This window comes from Polyodon spathula, chromosome 30, assembly GCF_017654505.1.
Source record: "Polyodon spathula isolate WHYD16114869_AA chromosome 30, ASM1765450v1, whole genome shotgun sequence".
Lineage (NCBI taxonomy): Eukaryota > Metazoa > Chordata > Actinopteri > Acipenseriformes > Polyodontidae > Polyodon > Polyodon spathula.
The window spans coordinates 5,637,453-5,658,704 of NC_054563.1; the positions used below are offsets into that span (position 1 = coordinate 5,637,453).

A 21,252-nucleotide genomic window follows, 5' to 3' on the forward strand; every position below is an offset into this window, starting at 1 on the left:
TTTTAAAACAGTTTAATCAACATTTAACAAAAATTTAATCTTATTGCTTAAAACGTAAATCTTCTTGCTAATAAGTGTATTCAAAGAGTTCCAACATTGCTTTTATTGCTTATCCTTTATTAACAGGGGAATCAATAGCCCGCCTTGCCAACCTCGGGGAAAAAATAGTGAGGAGTTTCCCTTTAATCCTAGTTTTAGTTGAGGAGGGTTAAGACCTATGTTGATGCATTGCTAGATATATTAGGTTACCTCTTATAACAACTCTTACTACCACTATGCACTTTAGTTGTTTCCTTTAAAGTGTTCTCGGTATAAACAATCCATCTGTTTTGGTGCCTGAGCTGTAACAGAGCTTGAAGGTCTCATGTATAACAGGTGCAACAGCTTGCAGTAGGAGCACCATGTGGAAAAGTGTGATAATCAATGTAATTTCTGTTACAGAAAACATGGACATTTAATTTTAATAGATAATAATAAATTACAGTAAATATAACTAATTTCCCCTTAATAATTCCAATAATGTTAAATTAAGGTGTTTTTTTTGTTTTGTTTAGTTTTTTATATAAAGTCCATATTATAGAGTTTCAGCTGGCTTCCATATATATACAAGTAGTTTTCTGCCGCATGAGCAGTATCAATGTACTCTGGCTGGAAGCTGCCATGGCAACAGCAATTTCACCAAATAACCCGATATTAACGGCACCATTAAACATCTTCAAACTCCAGAGATGTTCAGTTAAAAACAACGCAAGCCACTACTGGGCCCAAATTCTGAAGCATTTCACAGACCCTTACATTCTCTTGTATGGATTATGTCTTATTTAGCAGTTATTGGGGAACTAAGAAAAAATGGAACCAAGTAGAAATTGTTGCAAAAAGCTTCACATTGGACCTGTACAGATCATCTGAGACAACTAATTAAACCTATGCAATGACCAACGTCAGCACAAAGCATTTTGAAGTGAAAATGTTACTTCTCACTTACAAAGTTCTAGTCTTTTCCTTCCCTACCTGTACCCAGAAATCAGCCAATGCTTGAACATAAACACTGCACTGAAGCGGCGCAACACTTTTGGATAGCAATCTGCAACTTGGCAGAAACAGAAACATTTGAAACAATGAATTGTTTATTGAAACTTTACTGTTTATTATTAACGCAGGATAACTGGATTTGGTATCCGAATAAAATTCTGTATCACTGATGAGTTATTCATATAACAGTATATTAGAGTACTGTATATGATTTTCAATTTATAACAATACAGAAGTTATTTGTTTTTATATCAATTCTGATTGTCACATATATACAGTCCTCTGGTGTATAGACTTTTCATACAAAATGTCCTTTTAGAAAGTAAAATACATTTATTTTACTAAAAAGTAATTCTTTACAATAAAACTTGAACCCGGTTGCAGAAGAGGATATTTAAATGTTCAATTGCAAAATGAGTGAATTAAGTGAGCAATGTTTTAAACAATACTGTATTATACTGTATACCAGATACAGCCAAATTAAGCAAAATAACTCAATTAACTGATTGTAAAAATTATTTTAAAAAGTTATACATTTATTTATTTTTAAAAAATAGAAAAATATAACAAAGTACAATATTTAATATATGTATTTTAATTAAGCAACACAATTCAACAAAAAACTAAATTCTTTGCTAAAGTTCCTGCAGTGTAAGCACTGGCTTGAATCACCCTGTTGTCTGGCAGCTGGAAGTCTAATCCTTTACATCATGTATAATTTAGCTTTTCCCCCCAACAAAGGGCAACATCAAAGTGAAGAGGAAAAAAAACAGAAAGGCCTCTTCCAGCACCCACTTGAGAAATAAATTGTGTAAGGTTACACAAGATGAAAGTGTAACAGAGGCAACTCCTACACCCAGATTCATCTTCATTCTTTTCAGTAATTCAGATAGTGTCTAGTAGCACATTTTCTGCTTAGCACATTTTAATTCCATTCTTTCCCAGGCGCATTTGTCTATCTGGGAGATATATTTCACATTCTACTATACATGTTGAAAACACAATCAATATGGATAGTGGTTAAGCTCCTGCATGACTCAGTCAAACATTTTGTTGTTGTCTGGAAAACAGAAGGCTTACGGAAGATTTGATTGCAATTTTTAAAAGTTTCTATTTCAAACTTAGCAGAACCACAGGTCACATTCGGGGGTAGGAGACTCTCTTTCACAAGAGGACAATTGGAATGGGTGGCCGATCCATGCGGGTAGTGGCTGAAAACTATGTTGGCCTGAGCCCCGTCGGACATCAGTGAAATCAAATACAAGTCCCCTCGGGTCAAACGAAATCAGAGGTTGTGTTAGTACGACTGTCCCATTATGGACAGATAATCACAAAGAAATAAACTTACTTTAGCTTGCAACTATTACTGTGTGGAGATTATTTATTGAGTTATACCACAACATCGCATGAACAGAAAGCATTCACTGATAACGTAATTCCGTAAACAGCACTGTACACTTTTCTGGTTGCATTTGCTCTTTCATTAATCATGGCATCAAATGCATATTAATTATTCTACAGTTTATTTAATACATATGCATGGTTAGCACCGATTACATCTCAAAATATTATATAAAAGACACCTGAAAGATTTGGTTGTCAAGTCAGTCATCAAAAACATGAAAAAATTATTATTAGCTCAACTTACCGTAGTTAAAAGAATAATAATAATATATATAAATTAACTGAAGATGTATTAAATTTATTTACTTTTACAAGCTGCACAGAATGCTAAATTGTACTTGCAGCTATAAACTTTACTTTTGGCATAGTTAAAATAATCATGGTTCTTGTCTTGGTTTTATAGAGTAGTTAAAAAATACGCTTGTCTGCCTGTCAATACTTTTAAACCCAGGATAGTTCTGGTCGCTCTTTTTAGAGCAGCAATATCTTTTTTGTAGCGAGGTGACCAGAACTGAACACAGTATTCTAGATGAGGTCTTACTAATGCATTGTACAGTTTTAACATTACTTCCCTTGATTTAAATTCAACACTTCTCAATATATATCAAAGCATTTTTTTAATATAACTTCCCCGCATTGTTTAGATGACATTTCTGAGTCAACATAACTCCTAGAACTTTTTCAGATTCCTTCTTCAATTTCAGTATCAACTGAACCCTTAATTGAACTATTCACTAGCTTAATTATGCCTTTTTAATTGTCTTCAGCTTTTAAACAGTTGGAGATTTCATTAATTATACAATTTTGTAAGTAACTTGAAATCGGCAACTTTTTAGGAGCTGAGAACAATTAAAAAGGTCTAATTGAGCACATTATTTGTTCAGTTAAGGATCTGAACTTGACCAATATCACCTGGGCAAGGTGACCCTTATCTACTGCAGAGAACTCAGTTTTGAGGCTGGTACCGACAGCTTGGACTCCTTGCTAACTCCCCAGGTGTATCCAAGACGCAGGCCTTTGCTTTAAAAGCAAGAGAGGTTATTATTTTAAAGGCACTATAGCTCCCTGGAAATGTGCCCTACCCAAATACTGTACCTTAGAAATGACAAGTATTGTTTTCTATTTAATTTCAGATAGATTAAGGATGGCAAGTAGTTTATATTCTGTGAAAGTAATCCTTTACGGAGGTAAATCTCCATGAAATGAAGACTGGAACGCAGCAGAACATGAATATAGGCCATTACACTGACAAAATAACAGAGAGACTTGACATCAGAACAACACTTTCAACAGTAGTTTAACACAATCACACATTAAACAGCAAACAGTACAGCAACAACAACAAAAAATCAATAGCTCAAGATACAAGAGTGATTTTAGAAGACCTAGCACATAAACAGTTCTTTATTGTTTTATAAAATAAAACCCTTATCGTGATCAGGGTGACACAAACTTTTATCAGATATTTATAGGTCTGCTGAACTACAGAGGGGGCACGGTTTCAAAGAAAGTTCAGATGTGAAAGACTTTTTTTTTTTTTTTTTTTTTTTTTATTTCGTCACCAATGATTTTTACCCCGGTTTAATCCCCAATTTGGAATGGCCAAATTATTGTTTTTATCCCAGTTCACCGCTGCAACTCCCCAGTGACTCAGGAAATGGAGGCTGAAACATGCATCCTCCAAAACGTGTTCCTGCCAATCTGTACTTTTTCGCACTGCGGATCCACAGTGAAGCCACCAGAGCTATAGTGCCGGAGGACAACACAGATCTGAATGGCTCCACTGCAGATCCGCAGGTGCCCTATCAGCCACAGGGGTTGCTGGTGTGCAGTGAACTGTCCCATTGACCTTATTCCTCCCTACCCAAACGGGGCTCGGCCAATTGTGTGCCGCCCCCTACAAACCCCAAGTCATGGTCGACAATGACAATGCCTGGATTCGAACCTGTGATCTCCAGGCTATAGGGCTCATCCTGCACTCCACACAGAGTTTACTGGATAGGCCTTTACTGGATGCCCACTCGGGAGTCCATGAAGGGTATGGGTTTTTTGTTACATATTTTTTTCAGAGAATTAGCATGCATTTAAACCACTGTTTGCTTAAAAAAAGGCCCAAAATGTTAATGAAATCACTAGAATTACAACAGTTTTTGCTTTGATGAAGAGCGAAAGGAAAGTTTTACAGTATACATTTACTGTATTTCAAGTTGGTGAGATTGATATTCTAATTATAATAACTAACTGTGCTCTTTGCTAAAGTTGTCTGTGTTTCAATCAACCCAACAATTCAGCTGCCTAGTAGAGAGGTACAAACGGGCCACAATTTAACAACAGGAGTCCTCTGAATGTGGCATTCAAGTAAGGTCAGTCTGAACTACTGACAAAGACTCTTGCCAAGCTGATCTGGATAATAACTCCATTTCAAAATGAATAATTTGCACAAGTCAGTTCAGATTTTAAGATCTACTGTATGTTCTCTTGCATGGTAGCATTTTCAGTGGTGAGACATCCACTAAAAGTTTTGCAACTAATGCACTCAAAATAAGAACATTCATTTTATATACAGTAGAAAAACACAACTGTACAAGCTTTAGAAGGGGATTAAAATATAACATAGTTCAAAAGGGACAATAGGCCAACAGCTGAAAGTATAAAAATAAAATAAACTTATCATTGGAAAGCTGAAGTACAAAAAAAAAAACAGTTTGTACAAACATGTTAAGTAATTTCTATGAACTACACCAATTCCTAATTTTCAGTCAACACATTAAATACAATTTGAACTTTGCATTTTTTCTTTGAACCAACAAGGTAAGTAACAAATGAACTACTGACTACATTAATATTCTAGAAGTTATTAAAGGCAGACAACATTATGGCTGGCATGCGTACGCTATTCATAAATCCCTATGATTTATATCTAATAAGTCTGAATTACAACTGGCCTTTTAAGTATAAAACCTTTGGGGAAAGACAGATCCTCAGGGTTTCATTTTATCATGAACCTTGAGCAGACAGGCTACTTTTTATAATCTGTGGAAAGATGGCATTAATGTGTATGGAGGAACTTCAATAGTAAATCAAAAGGGCTTACAGCTGTGTTTCTATATCAAGATGTAAAACCGGAGAGAGATAGTTTCCATTATTATTATTATTATTATTATTACAGAATGAGTCATGCTTGCTTGAAATCCATTTCAGTGCAGGAGATCTGTTGGCACCTGTAGGTCGACTTACGCCAGTGGTCAATAACATGTCGAAGGATGTCTGAAGTAATATTAGTACTTTCAGCCTCAGAAACAAAGGGATTAAGCATTAGTGCAGTCTGTTACTCCATTAAAAGCTTATTGACAGAATCTTACCATTCAAGGTGCATCATTTTGAGCTAGTTTTATTTTTTAAGGATTTCATTGTATACATGGCACTGCCATGGCCAACTGGTGCTATTTTGGACCACCCCTACTGTGCGTACAGTACATCGTAAGTCCATATGAGATAACACATAACACTGCATTCAAATCTAAGCAGAATTCACCTGGCTCAATATTTAGTATTCAACAACTTTATTTCCATTTTTCCAAATTGATTAATTTATGTAAAATGTAACCATGAAACTCTGGTGTCTCCTCCAAAGGTTATTTCCATGCACAGGCTTATATTGGTGTGTATTTTTTGTTACATTTTTTCTTTCAGGGGATATGTACTTCGCAACGTGCCATACGCGAAGGATTCCAATGCATCGGGTTCTCTTTTTTGAAGTTTTAAGGGTTAACTCCTTGCAACCACGATAATATAGGATATTGAGTTTCTTCTCTTCAGGCAATGCATGAACAGCTACTGCTAGTAAGTAGAAGTGGATTCCAGAAGTCTCTGACGGACTTTGTCTTCTTTCTCTTTTCTATCTTTTTTCACACCGTCTTCTGACGATTCATTTGAAAGGTCTGTGGGGAATACGTTTGGGGGGGAAAAAAAAATCACATTTAAAATCCCAGAGTTGCTTTCAGCAAATTTGTTTTTAATAAAAGCTCTTCTTGTCCTACATTGGTTTGTGATGTGTCCAACCAGTTCTCTTTTTTTGTAGTTATTATTACAATTATATTCGCTTTTAAGGTATTTTGACCTGAATTCAAGAGCAGCTCTCCAGCTCCAGTTGCCAGATTATCTCTCGCCACAGAATACAGTGCAAGACCAGAAAAATGTCTGTTTAGTTGTAACAGCCAGTGGCATCTAGTGAACAGGCACTGTGTACTGTTTGCAGATCTAGCCTGTGTTAGATATGCTGGGCCAAATCACCTTAACACACAGTCTATCAAATAGGCCTATACAATTATATAAGGCCTGTAGAATTAAAAATCATATTGGAGTAAATGCAAAACGAAGCACACAGAACAAATAGGAACATCACAATGAGGTTAGTGTACAGTGGATAAGGAAATGTAATCTGATGCCACTTCATATAAAAATCACTTTTATGGCATTCTCCCTCTGTAGTATGAATGAAGCCAGTTGCATAGCATTTTGAGCCAATTCCGGGCTTTGCTGTGGAAGTCACACTTGAATTGACAACCTTGGTTTGTCTAGTTAAACTCATTGTAAAACCTGGAATTTCCCAAAACTGATATACAAATCGGTGTCTTGTTTCTTCATCTTTCCCCTTCTCCAAACAATTAGAACTACATTTTTGTACTCTAGTCTCTATTTTCACAAAGCCAGTGCTGGCTATGTATGTCTATCCAACTGCTGGCCTGTATATGGCCACTCAATAGTATCTGAAACAAACCTGCTCTCTTGGGAACTGTAATTTGCCTTTGATACATATTGACTTGGCAGCAAGAATGAGCACATTTAAAGGAATTAGAGCATTTTAAAATGATGGAGCTGAGAAAGAGCAGAGGTCAGAGGGTTCTCCTCTGCAACTACTGACAAAAGCTTTCTCATCCTATTGCTGTGATTAACAGCACCGTCAGGCAAGGTATTAGCAGCACACACTTTCATTGCCTGAGGATCAGAAACCTGTCTCAAAGCACCAGACAGGGAAGAAGACCTTTAAAATTGGTGCAATCAGTAAAGCCATGACGACCGTCATGATTAGTCATGCTGCAAATGCAGTTCACTGTCCGTTCCCTTTCCTTCATTTGCTTGATTAAATACTGCTTTCCAAGACCATTACAAGATGCACTGCACTTTAACAAACCATGCCAGCACTTAAAAGACAGAAGCAGCACTGATGATGTTTACGAATACTAACGAGCACCAGGACATTAGCATAATTGGAACACTGATTGAACAATCTGGAACTAAAAATTAGCCATAAACCCCTTTCACTTTTTTATGAGGGTGCATCACTAATTCAATGGGCTCCTGTGGCCACTTAGGTTTGCACTCAGATCCTGTTTGACTGTTCATTTGCTTTGGGAATCTTCTGGTCTTTATGATCCGCTATGACGGTTTATCAAGGCAGAAAAAAAAAAAAAAAAAAAAAAAAAACGTATTTGAAAGATTAAAGGTACACATCTGACTTGAATAATGAAATCTTTGGAAAACTATGCTTTTTCTGTCAACTTGACAATATGCCCCACATAGAATATCATCATCATTATGTAGCGGTACAAGTAAAATTTTGGTAGGCTGGCTTTAACTTTAATGGAAAAAGCTGAGTACATTTAGTTGAAACATATAAATTTTGTTTGTGTTTGATTAGTTAATAACACACATGATTTTTTAATAAAGCTGACAAATAGCTTAATAAGACGATTAACATTGGGTAATATAACTTGTTTTATATATCATTATTCAGCGAAAACTTCAAAAACAGTGAAATGACAATTTCTTAAATCAATGGCTCTGCTGTGTCGTTTCTCAGGCAATGAAAGCGCGGGCAAGTATGAGTCACTTATTCTGTAGGTTAAATGACAGCCGACAACCAGACTTCAGGAGCTACAGTTCAGCCATGTCAGCATGGCATCAAATGTCAGTAATAGGAATAGGCCACTTTCTTCATATATCATGAAAGAGAAGCTAGTTCGTAGTTACCTTGTGTTGTGCTCGGCTGTGGTCTGGTGAACTGATTTCTAGAACAGTATTTCTTTAGATAAAACACAAGAAAGTTGTACATTTCCCCTTAATAAACACTCATTCACATTTTATCTGCCTTTTTCTTCACCGCCAGCCAGCTCTGTGCAATTATTGTACTCGTATACTGTAGTAAAGTCAAAATTGACTATTTATTGGAGAAAAACATTAGATACTAAACTAGTCCTGGCACCAAATAAAAAAATTCACTGGACATGATCAAGGGCTGCGTAGAGGAGGAGACCTGGTGAAATGATAATAGAAGATGTGTGCGTATAACTTAGAGAAGAGTAAGGAGATTCGCCTCGGCTCGTGGAGAGCCGCCCTCGCGGAGGTGCGACCGAACCGTTTGGTCTCCAAGGCTGGGGAGCGACTGATACTTCCCCCAAGGGGAATCTAGAAGAGAGAATGGAAAGATGACAGTGATAGATAAATTTGGCCTGGGGTCCCCCTTTACTCACGGAGGACAAATCCAGCGGTGAGTGAGCTTCTAAGGGTGGGAAGCGAGCTTCACTTACCCCCAAAGGGGAGACCGTTACAGAGGAGGGTGCAGTTGCAGAGGTGGAGTAGCCAAAGAGAAGAGAGAACGTATTGGGGGAAAAGGGTAAAAAACAAAATGCAAGACAGACTCAAGGCTTGGGGTTTAAATAGGAGGTCAGCAGATGCTATTGAAGCAGGGGGAGGAGCCCCCGTTCATGCCCAGCAAATAACAACATACAAAAAAAAATCATCATCTGGCAGAACAAATGCAGCATATATAGTTTTACACCCTATATCTGTAATATATCAGGGTTTGTGTTTTAGGGAGATGGTAATATGGTCTGCCCCTGTTATCATTGATATAAACCGCAATATGATTCAGTCACGATTCAGTCAGGTTATAAATGGGTACACACATCCATACCTGTACATGCAAATATTTACAGCTTCTGATTTCTCTTCAGTTAGTATATGTAACCCTATTTCTGGAATGCATAACTTTGAGTTACTATTCAATATATTGTACTTGCTTAAATACAAAAAAAGGGGGAACAAAGAATTTTAAAAAAATCATACTTGCTTTGCAGTTAAAAAGTGAAACAGAAAGGAATTTGCCCAAAAGAGATGGACTGAGAATTATGGCTTAAAATCAGTTTCCCTTTAAGGTGTTCTAATTTACTTTAGATTGTAATGTTTTGTTAGAACAACCTTGTTGCCTACTATTGTAATTGTGCTTTTTGGATTTCATTGTATTTCTACATTCAGTCTACATTATACAGGGGGGTTAATCAGTGCTATCATTTCTACAAAGAAGTGTAATCAGATTTTCTGACCCAGGTCTTACCTTTTAGCTCAGTGGCACTGTTTCCGGCCTCCGCCTCAGTTTTGTTATGCTGCAGGACTTTGCCGTCCACAGTGTCCGTCTTGACCTGGCCCAGGTTCCTCAAGAGGCACATGGCATCGAAGCCTTCTTCCCCGTTAACCTGGAGGTTCTCCAGCACCTTGAGACACTTGTAGGATTTCAGCTCGCTGAGGTTCTCCTCCATGAAGAGCAAGTAGAGGCTCAGGTCGTCGTAGAACCTAGAGCCAAATTCCAGGACGCCGAAGGTTGGCAGGATTTGATAGGCCCTGAGGAAATCGGAGCTTTGCCTTACTGGCACCAGGATTGTGTAGATTACCACGGGCGCCAGCACAGTGTAGACTATTAAGTTAACGTAGCTAAGCAGCTGAAAGACTCCAACCGCTATGAGTTTGCATTGAAAAAACTGGGGAATGTCTGTTTTGTTTTTTAAGATTCCAGTTCGAATGCTGCACTTAAACTCATCGGTAATGGACGCCAGGTTGATGTAATATCCCAAATAGATGCAAGCGAATATAAGTATGATGAAAGTTATGATTCGGCAGATGAGGTACTTGCTAATCAGGTTTTTGGTAGATCTTTTTGTGTTTAGGTACTGTTCCACTAACGGATACCTAAAGCAGCCTTCAGTCAAGTCCCATAAACTAAGAAAAATAGAAAAATGTTTTTATTTATTTGATCTCCTTTACAAGACAGACATGGTGACAGCAGCACATACAGAACATTAAAATGCATTTATCTATTAATTTAAGGAAACAGGACATTTCTGAATATACAGCCAACAAACACAAGTATTTTTTTTAAATTTTAGGTTTTTATAAGACATTACTAAATGCATTGTGTACGATTCATTATATCACCCTAAACCTAGCCTGGGTCTGAACCTAAACCTAATAACCTCATAAAACGTTACTTCAACATTTCTTGTTTTTTGTTTTTGTTGTAAAGTACAGTATGGATAGCTGACCCAGTCTCCTATTGCACAGTTTAAAACAGTGGTGTACAACTTGGACCTGGGGGGCCGGTGCCCCTGCAGGTTTTTATTCCAACTGCACCCTAAAGTACTTTATTGGACCTTATTATAAGCTTAATTGGGCCAATTAACTAATTTAGGGTATGGTTAGAACAAAAACCAGGAGGGACACCGGCCCTCCATGACCTGAGCTGTGCACCCCTGTTTTAAACCAATTTTCTTGCAGTTTTGTCTTGATTACATTGTTTAATTTTAAGTACCCAGTTTACTGCTGAGACTGGACTAACAGTGACTACAAAAGAGTGGGGCAGGGGATTTCTAGATAATTGATTATAAAAACATGAAAGTAATTCATTTGATTGACCTCATTAAGGATAACAGCACTAGCAAGATGAAAGAACCTATGAAATAAGGTGCGGTATGTAACTCTTCTCTAAAGAGGGTATTGGTGAATTCTTGTGTTTGTATTCTAATGAAACCCTGGTTCCCACCCCTTCACCTTGTGCGTGTGTCCGCGGCTGCAGAGTCAAGCTTCCCGTTGCTGGTGAAGTTCTTGGCCAGCTTGATGGATCGGTTGTAGGACCTGTCCAGCTCCTCCATGATGAAGGCGAGGTCCGAGTACAGGTGGGGCGCTGCAGTGAAGCGCCAGAACAGGGACGGAACGTACATCAGGATCGCCACCAGCAACAGGATGTAGGGGAAAAACTAGAGAGAGCGGGGGGAAAAAACAAACAAAAGGAAATATATTTGAGGGGAAAAACTAGGAGAGAACAGGGAAAAAAACAAACCAAAAGGAAGTCTATTTGAGGGGAAAAACTAGAGCGCAAGCGGGGAAAAAAACAAAACAAAAAGAAGTCTATTTTAATGAATCTAAACATCTGTGGATCTAAACCCAGCTGCTGTTTTCCCCCAGGGTCAATTTACTGACGTGCTGACCCAGGTTTTAAAATCCAGTTTCTACACATCTTATTAGCATGAGCAATACTACCACTGAGCTCCCTTCTATTCCGTTGAAGCTCTTTTTGTTCCCTTTTTGGACAATGCTGTAGATTAAATATTGCTGCTGCATCCTGTTATCAACTATTAACACACACACACACACGCCTAAAACCCCACGGTTTATTATACAATTTTCTGCAATAAAAATGTGAATACAACTCTCCCTCTGGGGTAAGCCACTCATTTACAAGCAAGTGCCAGGAGTCATCTGTCACCCAAATCATGCATATACACAGCACAATATATTGCAGGTCCAGCGAAAGATACAACATATGTGACTCATCATTATAAAATGAGTCAGATGTCGCAATTACTCAACCAGAGCCTGAACACACGTCATATTTCTCTACAGGACTCCTACAGTCATGTTTAAAAAAATAACTCACCATTTATCTGTCAATAAGTGCTGTCTAATGGTGTTGAGGACAATATGAAAATGAAAATATCATATGAAAATAATATATTAAACTACATGATGACTCATGTAATAAATACTACTCATGCACATATAAATATCAAACCTAAAAAACCTCTGGAAAATTATATATTAAACAAAAAAACATCTGAAGGGTTACAAAAAAACATCTTAAAAGTGTATAAAAAAGAAATCCTTAATCTCCCTGTGTTGTAGATCTACAAAGCGAGTGACTATCTGTCAACCTCAATGCTGACACTTGGAACAGATCTGTTTTAATGAGAAAGCTTACAGAGTTAAGATCAAACAGCAATACCTAGTGGAGAAAACAACATAAGACATGCTTTGTAAATGTAAGAATAAAAGCACAAGAGTATGCCTAATGCACTAGATCCGCTTTCGCTATTTGAAGTGTATATGGTTCCCAATCAGAAGTTGCAAAGTACAATACTTGCATCTTAAAACTCAAGAGTTTGTAATACTACTCTTTAATCATTAACAGGTTTTACAGTCTTCCCTTGTTATACCGGCTAGTGCCAGACAAGGACGATACAGCCAGGGTGGTAAAATAACAAGGGTCATTAAGAAGTCAATAAACAGAGAAAGCTAATCACAATGTTGTATTGTTCAGCACTGTGCTAGTTTGTTCTGTACAGTAAGAATGAGGACAAGGTTAAAGACTGACAGCATTTGCTAGGAGTATGCAAGTAAAGTGCAGGAGGCTGCATGTATCTACACTTGACTGGTTAGATGCATTGGCAGACAGCAGGTTGCAGTACAAAGGGAACTCATACTGTGTTGGTGACTACTGTAGCAGGCACTATAGTTGTAATATTGGGGTCTATTTTAATGATCTGAGCAGTCAAATATGGACATCCTTTAACTCTATATTAATCCCAATGGCTTGCAAGCAGATAGCTTATTTTTCTGATTAATAACATTATCAATAAGGACAGCAGTAGAGCAGGGTTATGATCTTTCATATTATATGGCTGCATTAAAATGAAAGTCCTCCAATCAACACGTTACACATTTATAACAGGATCTTCATCACAGAGCTGACTTGTGTACAAGAGTGTCTTTCGGTGTACAGTGTAGCTCAAATCTTATGTTACCGTTGTGCAGGGGAGGACTAGACCACAAAGGCAAAAACAAATATTTTTAAAAATCTTAATATGGGGCGGTAGGCCAGATATAAAGGGGTACTTTCCACTGGAAAGCTTAAATAACAAGATGATTAAAAGTGTGCTTTTAGCCCTCTTTTAAACATGGCAGTGTTGGTCTGTGCTTCTGGGTGTCGAGACTGTGCTTCTCTATGGAGGAATGTTCTGCTGCTCAATTTTGGAAAGTCCCAGATTTCCAGTACTTATAATAAGAACGAGGCAATTGGATCAGGATCACATGCACAGGGCTGGGGGTGTTGACATCAAGTACAGTAAAAAAAATCACTTTATCCCTGTCGACATCTGATACTGCGACGTTTGTTTGAGGGGAAACAATTTTAGTAAACATGAGGGATCGACCACATGATTTATTTTTTTTACAGAATTTTTGTTTTAATATATAGGTTGAAGGGTTTTACAGTGAGAAAAAACAGCACTGTATAACTCTCTGCTGTTACTTGGTACTCCTGGCGGACCTGTTCTTGTTAGAGGATTGAGTGTGTTGTGCAGATGCAGCTGCTTCCATCTAGACCAGATTTAATTTTAAAACTGAAGGAACGCTTACAGTATTCGCACTGTCTAGAGACCCTTTTGAAGGGTCACGCGTTCTCTGTGTTGCTGTCATTTGCAGAAAGCACTCCGCTTCTAGTTCACTTTGCTTTGAAAAACAGTCAGTGTGTAAAACTCTCAAACACTTCACAAAAAAGCATGCCGAGAACGTACATACAGCTACACCAGACGGGCATAACTGTCAACTGTAAGAAACTTTCTGAAAAAAGTCAAACCCTTATTTTCTACACATTATATCAAGTCCAGAGGACATTATACCAACGGCAGAAGACTCATTACTTCATGCAGGCACAGCCAAACAGGGTCTGCCTTTACCCCAAAATAACATTTAGTGAAAGTAGCTGATGGGGAGATTTTACAGGAACAGAGTTCAGGCTCTATGCAGTGGTCTCCTGTTTCACAATATAAAGATTCACAATACTGGTTTCATCACGCTGACAGCAAATCTGACCACAGTGCGGTACATGCTGCTCCCCTTGCTGAAATGTATAAGTTAGCAAAAAACAATAAGAGCAGAGCAGTACCTTATGCAGCCAGAGGGGCACCCTTTCAGAGTCGTTCTGCGACAGGTGGTGTTTCTGCACCGCAGCCCAGCAGAAGGAATCCACAAAGGCGGCCTGTCGCCAGGAGAACGAGCTCGGGGAGAAGCAGCTGATCTGGGTGCCTGGGGACACAAACAATCACATTAATAACACTCATAGTAACTTTCCATTTTTCTTCAGGCAAAAAACAAACAAGACAAGTACTTTGGTAACATAAGCCCCTGAAATGGAAACTATTAATACATTAGAGCCATCAGAAAAACAGAAAAATACAAAACACTTCCATGAATTACATGGTCAGTAGATACCATAAGCATGACATATGGACAGACATGTCCTCAGCCAATACTGTATATCCCCACATTCTGATACTGTCTTGTGCATAAAAAATATCCTTACAGATGTCATCCCAATTGGGTAAACAATAATCTAGGTTTAAAAATGTAAGTGTGACATGCAGATGGATGGAGAGAAATCACTTCCTGCAGAATCACAGGTCACATTAAAACTCCTGATTTACAAGACTATACAGGATCATGCATGTCAGCTTTGAACAAAGGTGACATATGCACCCCCACCTCACTTTGCAAAACTGAAAGCTATTCTTGAATACCCTGAAATGTCACAATTGCACACATTTCAGATCATGCAGAAGTCACTTGATTTTGTAAACACGAACCACAGAATAAAGCTGCAAAAGCCAAGTGAACAGAACCCTTTGTGCCTGTGTGAGGTCACCACACAGAACAAACAGATCCAGTATATGGATTCTGTCTCAGTGGCAGCCCTGCATCATTCAGCAGCAACATGATGCACAGAACACTGTTGTGACCCAGCCATTATCACAATAGCCTGGGATACATCTGCACAGCAGTCCTCACACTACAAGGTTATTGTGTATCATGGGCAGAGCATTTCAGAGCCTAGGTGCCTGACTGCAAAAGGTCCTATCACCCTTAGAATGGAGCCTGGTTTTGAAGAAACTTAAAAATCCTGAGGCCGCAGTTACAGTACACACTAGTTAATTAGGTCTGAAATGTAACTTGGAGTCACACCATTCAAGGCCTTATAAGGTCAACAGCAACACTGCCAATAGCACCTGAGCGAGTCACACCCTGGAATGGGATCCTCTTTTAAACAGCATACGTTTTACATGCAATTTAACTGCATTGTACTGCTCTTCTACCTGAACGGTCACACCCATTTCTGGTTTGGCATGATTCAAATGCAACATAATGTACAGTATGCTACACCTCATACACTACACACCGAAATCTCATACACTAGCCTGCATGGTGAAATCTCATAAGCTGCACAGAGAAATCGCATACACTACATACTGAAATCTTGAAACCTCATACACTGCATACTGAAATCACATACGCTACACAGTAGAATCCCATACACTACACCATGGCTGGGCATTTTTTTCCAGGTCTTTGATTTGAAGATACCCAGAAAACCTGCAGGATTGTGGATCTCCAGGACCAGGGTTGGCTACACTGTGAAATCGCATACACTGTACACGCTGTAAACTCATACACTACACACTGAAATTGCATACACTATACACTGAAATCGCATATACTATACAGTGAGATCGCATGTATTACAAAGTGAAATTGCATGTACACCCTCGCTGTAACGCCCTTCATTATAACGAACCTGGCCCCTGGACCACAAATAAAAAACATATAAAAAAGATAATAAGCACACACTGTCAACATCCCGGTTTATATTCATGGGACGCCATCTCTGCAGTGAAATCAGCTCTTTTGTTTTTAATAAAAAGCACACTCTGTGTAACAAAAATAATTTTGTATTGCAACAAAGCCAGAAACTATATTGATCATTTGAAAAAAAGCAGTAATGCAGGCATCTCTGTCGTGAATGCAGGTTGTCAGAGAGCACTCTGTTTTTGTGCTTGTTCAGCAACCACGCGGCAAAGCAAAACTGATTAAAAAAAAAACAACAGCAACAAAAAAAGATGAGGATCTGATGAACTTTTCATGTCAGGTTGATTTGGTATAAAAGATCAGTGTGGGATTATTGCATGTTGGATTAAGATTTGGTGCACTTTGAAATGATTCGTGTCAGATTGATTTTGTGCTTTTTGGATTGTGTTTTCATTTTTTAATGAATAGGATAAATTATTCACAATCTCATGTCATTAACTTACTCCAACAGTTTGTCGTTTCATTTTTATTGTCCTTTTGCTATAACGAACCCCTCGATACAATAAACAAAAGGCTTGGACCCTGACAGGTTCATTATAGTGAGGGTGTCCTGTACTATGTAATTTAAAAAAAAAAACAGCAGACACACAAGCACAGACAAAAAGAGAATTGAATATGTGAATACAAACGTGCTATAAGGAATTGTGATCCTATAAATCATCAGTTACAAGAGATTTGACTCCACTGGACATGACGCCTGCTCCCTTAGATTGCTGGGTATTAAAATATTACATTAGTGGGTGCCTGGTTGTTCTGATATATGCCTGTACATGAACCTACAAAACTGAGCATAACATCCTAAAGTTGGTTTTAGAAGCAGGTTCAGCACTATCTGGCCTGCTGAATAACACAGTGCTGTAACTGCTAAAACTACCTTAGGGGATATAAACAATAAAAACTGAAAACAAGGTCTCTTTCAGTTAATGTACTACTTTTTTTTAAAGCTACCTTTTAGATACAAATTACACAGAAACTGTGTAGGCAATGCACTATCCCTTGTTCTTGTGTATTTTGCTGCCATCAAGCGATAGCCTAACAACTACTGTACTGCACAATAACGCTAGTATTTAAAATGTCTTGCAAGCAAACATTTAATGTTTTACAGTATGTGTCTTGCGGCTCTCGACCATATGGAAATTTTGGTACTGTGGCTTTCATGTTCATTTTAGTTTTAGTTGTTTTCACTGTAACAGACAGAATCACCTGACACACACCAGTGCTCTGATTGGATACTGCCTGGAACCTGTTGCCTGGAGTAGAGTTGCGGTTCCCTTGGGCAGTTGCCACAACGTTGACAACACGTTGTTAGGGCTGTTACCCGGGGCATTCCTTGTGGGATTTGGCCGCTGGTGATAAAAGTTGTTAGTAAATTATCTTGTGTAACAAGGGCTTAATGGCGCTTCATAGTATGCTGCAGGCTCTAATTTTGTCTTGATATTGATACCTAGAAATTAAGTCCAATTTTGTTTTATGTAAACTGTATTTTTCCCAGCTGGATGTGTAAAAAAAAAAAAAAAGGTGTGTGTGTTTTTAAAGCATTGAAAACCAGCAGACAGAATGTTACTAGCACGCTATTCTAGACTGTTTGTCATATTGTGGACTAAATAATGAGCAGCCAACTCCCACTCTCCCCTCAATAGAGCTTTTTTTTTCATTATTTTATTCTTTTCTTATTCCACTTTTTAGCATCCACTCCACATTTTAGTTTTTCTTCAGTTGCTTTTAATTTGTAAGGTTACAATTTAGTGCCAGTTTCCCCTCTGCTTTCAGACTGAATCCAGCTACCTTTTTGTATCACTGCTGTTGCCATCTTTGCAATGTGCCACTAATGGTGGAATAGAAACCACTTGATACAAACCATCCCCGAAACAAGGAAACAGCTGATGGTTATCTCAAAATGCCGCTATCTTTAACCACAATCTGGCACTTCCCAGATCTTTAACCACAATCTGGCACTTCCCAGATCTTTAACCACAATCTGGCACTTCCCAGATCTTTAACCACAATCTGGCACTTCCCAGATCTTTAACCACAATCTGGCACTTCCCAGATTTTTAACCACAATCTGGCACTTCCCAGATTTTTAACCACAATCTGGCACTTCCCAGATCTTTAACCACAATCTGGCACTTCCCAGAAGGAGCCAATTAAATCTCCTCATGCTCAAAATTGTTTGCGTTTGTACTGCAGGTGTAATTAAAGTTTTTAAAGTTGCAAAAACATTGAGATTATATTCCTCCTAAAATTCTAGGTGATGCAAAACTTTTGGCCATGTATGCGATGGACAATCCAGGTGCTGTAAAAAATTATACATTGCTGCAGATGCCTTAAGCTTCAGCCCCACTGGGTTACAGCTGCTGCTCATTACAAACAATACATATTTCACCAAGCTTAAGCATGTCAATTCCACATCAGTTGCTTATGATTGCCACACACACACGCACACATAAAGGCAAGAAGGCTACAGGCAAAATACATGCAGGGGAAAAAAAAACAAGACCATACTGGCTTGTTAGAAACTGTTTCTCTCTGTTTATGCAACAGCACTGCATTCAACTTGCAGGTTTTGTAAGGGAACTATGGAAACGTTCGTAGTGTAGTCTAGTACGGCAAGTTTAGTTACAGAAAGGCAAAAATGTGCCTGTACTCAGCAGTACCCAGACGCTTTCAAAACATGTGGGTACTGCACATTTTTATTGGTAACAAAAGGGGTACCAATCTTTGGGATCTGGCTATTTAAAAGAGATTTCAGTGTCAGATATAAACAGAGTATAGCTGCTCCATATTAATCTTACTGGAGACTTCTGACCCCATAATAACGGCACTAATGAAAAATGGGTCTTGTTTTCGAGTTTTGGGTTGCTGTCGTTAACCTAATTTAACTCTGAATGCGCTGCTACAGTGTGCACATTATCACATTTCAAGTACTGTCCACAGTGCCAGTCTTTGTTTTGCCTTTTAATTTAAATCCAGATTCCCATGTGCCTGGGTGTAATAAGAGGAGGTGCTGCAGTTCCTTTGTTGTCTGCAAAAAGAGAATACATTATTCAGGCCTCTCTGTGGGGATCACAGGGACTCCATGTGGTCCTCCATTTCCTTTAGACTTTCCAGGCAACTCATGCAGAAAAAAATAGAACACCTTAATTAGCACTGCATCTTCTTACACTGAAGAAGGTACAAGCTGAAACGTTAGTCCACTTGCCTTTAATTTGAGGTCGATTTCTGCAGAACATCATCAGGGAATCTCTCTGGTTGAAACAATCCACGGTGTTTCACCATTCCATTAAAATACTTACAAAATCCAGATGTTTCTTATTCTTGCAGGGTATATCACATCGATCTCCTAGTTTCTTTTAGGTTTTTTTAGTGTATTTTTTTTATTGAGTGTATGGATGCACATATATTGCCACTCCTTTATAAAAAGTACACGTTGTTCCTTTCCTGGGAAAACGACTTAATTTGCATAGTAGGTGTTAAAGGTTGCTTGATTCCACAAAAGTGCTATACCATTAGAAACAAAATAACACACACACACACACACACACACACACACACACACACACACATATATATATATATATATATATATATATATATATATATATATATATATATATATATATATATAGAGAGAGAGAGAGAGAGAGAGAGAGAGAGAGAGAGAGAGAGAGAGATGCGGTTTAACTTCATTCTCCAGTTTGTTTTTTTTGTTTGTTTTTTTTTTTTTTTTTTTTTTTTAATGGTGGATTCTTCAATGGAATGCCGCTACATACGGGTCAACATTTATCTCACAAGAACAGTGACAGGTAACTTCCCGGAAGGTTTACTTGGTTAACTCATTCACGTTTAATACTGCACCAGCTACGAAGCACAAAGCGTTATACTGGGCTTAGTAATAAGCTCTCCAGGTTTTACAATACATTTCTAAAGTGTACAGTCACTTAGGCCGTACTGACATGACAAATGCACCCTGATGATTCCTCTCAAAAACACACCCACCATTCAAACTGTTTTACGCGCCTACACTTTCAACTGACTGTATTAACTCATTAGTGGGATTTACTACTCATTATATACTTCTTTATCTGTATGAAGCAACAACAATGAAACATCCTATGATGATAACCTAGTCTGTACGTCTGCTTTCAGTACTTACCTACAGATACCTCCTGAGCAAACGCAAGTGAAATCAACAACAACGGGAGACCCACGGAGATGCAAGTGACAATTTTATCCACGGCAAGTTCCAGTCGGACCCCTTTGTACTTAGGCTCCGATGGTTCTTTTAGCAGAAAATCCGAAAACACATACTCCGTGGCTACATGTGCAATGGCCATAGCGACACAGAGTCTATCTTCTGGATCAAAGAAGGAGATCGCGGTTTCAAATGTAACTCACAAGAGCAGTCGATTCAACAGTCATTGCTGGAGAAGAACAAATATCTCGTGTCCCTGGTCGCTTGCAATACGACAGCAGTCAACTCATTCTGTCATTTGATGGCCTTAAGTTGATTACACAACACCAGACTGAACAGGGAATACCCACTTTGTATATCTGCCGCCGTCCCCAGGCGCAGTGATTTCTTTTACACGCTGCTTCTCTTCCGGAAAGCCAATATTTTAAGGTGGTTTGGAATGAATGGCCCAACTTAACTTTCAAAATGGCATTATTTCAACAATTGTTTGTTTTTTGAGTTTTAATAAAACATATACGGTAATTTTTGAAAACCCACTCGCACCGCTAAACGTTTAATTTTCTAAAATGAAATCGTATTATCGGTCGTTGTTTTCGCCACCTTAAAACCTAGGACGCGAAGAACCTGAAAGTAAATTCTCCAGAAGCAGGCTACTTCACAGAAGTTATCCACTGAAGCACAATTTGTTTTATATACAAAGTTCTGAATATACTGTAGGCTAGGGTTTACGAAATAGGTCAAATTACTAAAATAATTATAGTAAATTATAATGGTAAAAGATAGTGCTAACACAAAATTATATCATATTATTT

The 21,252-nt window shown here is 38.2% G+C and overlaps 1 protein-coding gene across 4 annotated transcripts in view; it reads right to left on the reverse strand.

Annotated features, from left to right (window-relative positions):
• Nucleotides 1–20,989, reverse strand: part of panx1a (pannexin 1a) — a 62,364-nt gene extending 41,375 nt beyond the window's left edge. Inside the window, exons 1-5 of one of the 4 annotated variants that reach the window (XM_041233124.1) lie at nucleotides 20,402–20,978; nucleotides 14,492–14,631; nucleotides 11,320–11,525; nucleotides 9,833–10,491; nucleotides 4,199–6,377 (exon numbers count right to left, since the gene is read on the reverse strand). In XM_041233124.1, coding sequence (XP_041089058.1) covers nucleotides 6,277–6,377; nucleotides 9,833–10,491; nucleotides 11,320–11,525; nucleotides 14,492–14,631; nucleotides 20,402–20,582 — 1,287 coding nt within the window. In that variant the 5' untranslated portion in view covers nucleotides 20,583–20,978 and the 3' untranslated portion in view covers nucleotides 4,199–6,276. Of the gene's footprint in view, nucleotides 1–4,198; nucleotides 8,522–8,545; nucleotides 8,905–9,832; nucleotides 10,492–11,319; nucleotides 11,526–14,491; nucleotides 14,632–20,401 lie in introns of those variants that run through there. The other 3 variants (XM_041233127.1, XM_041233123.1, XM_041233126.1) reach the window with 3 other exon arrangements.
• Nucleotides 20,990–21,252: the final 263 nt, after the last annotated feature.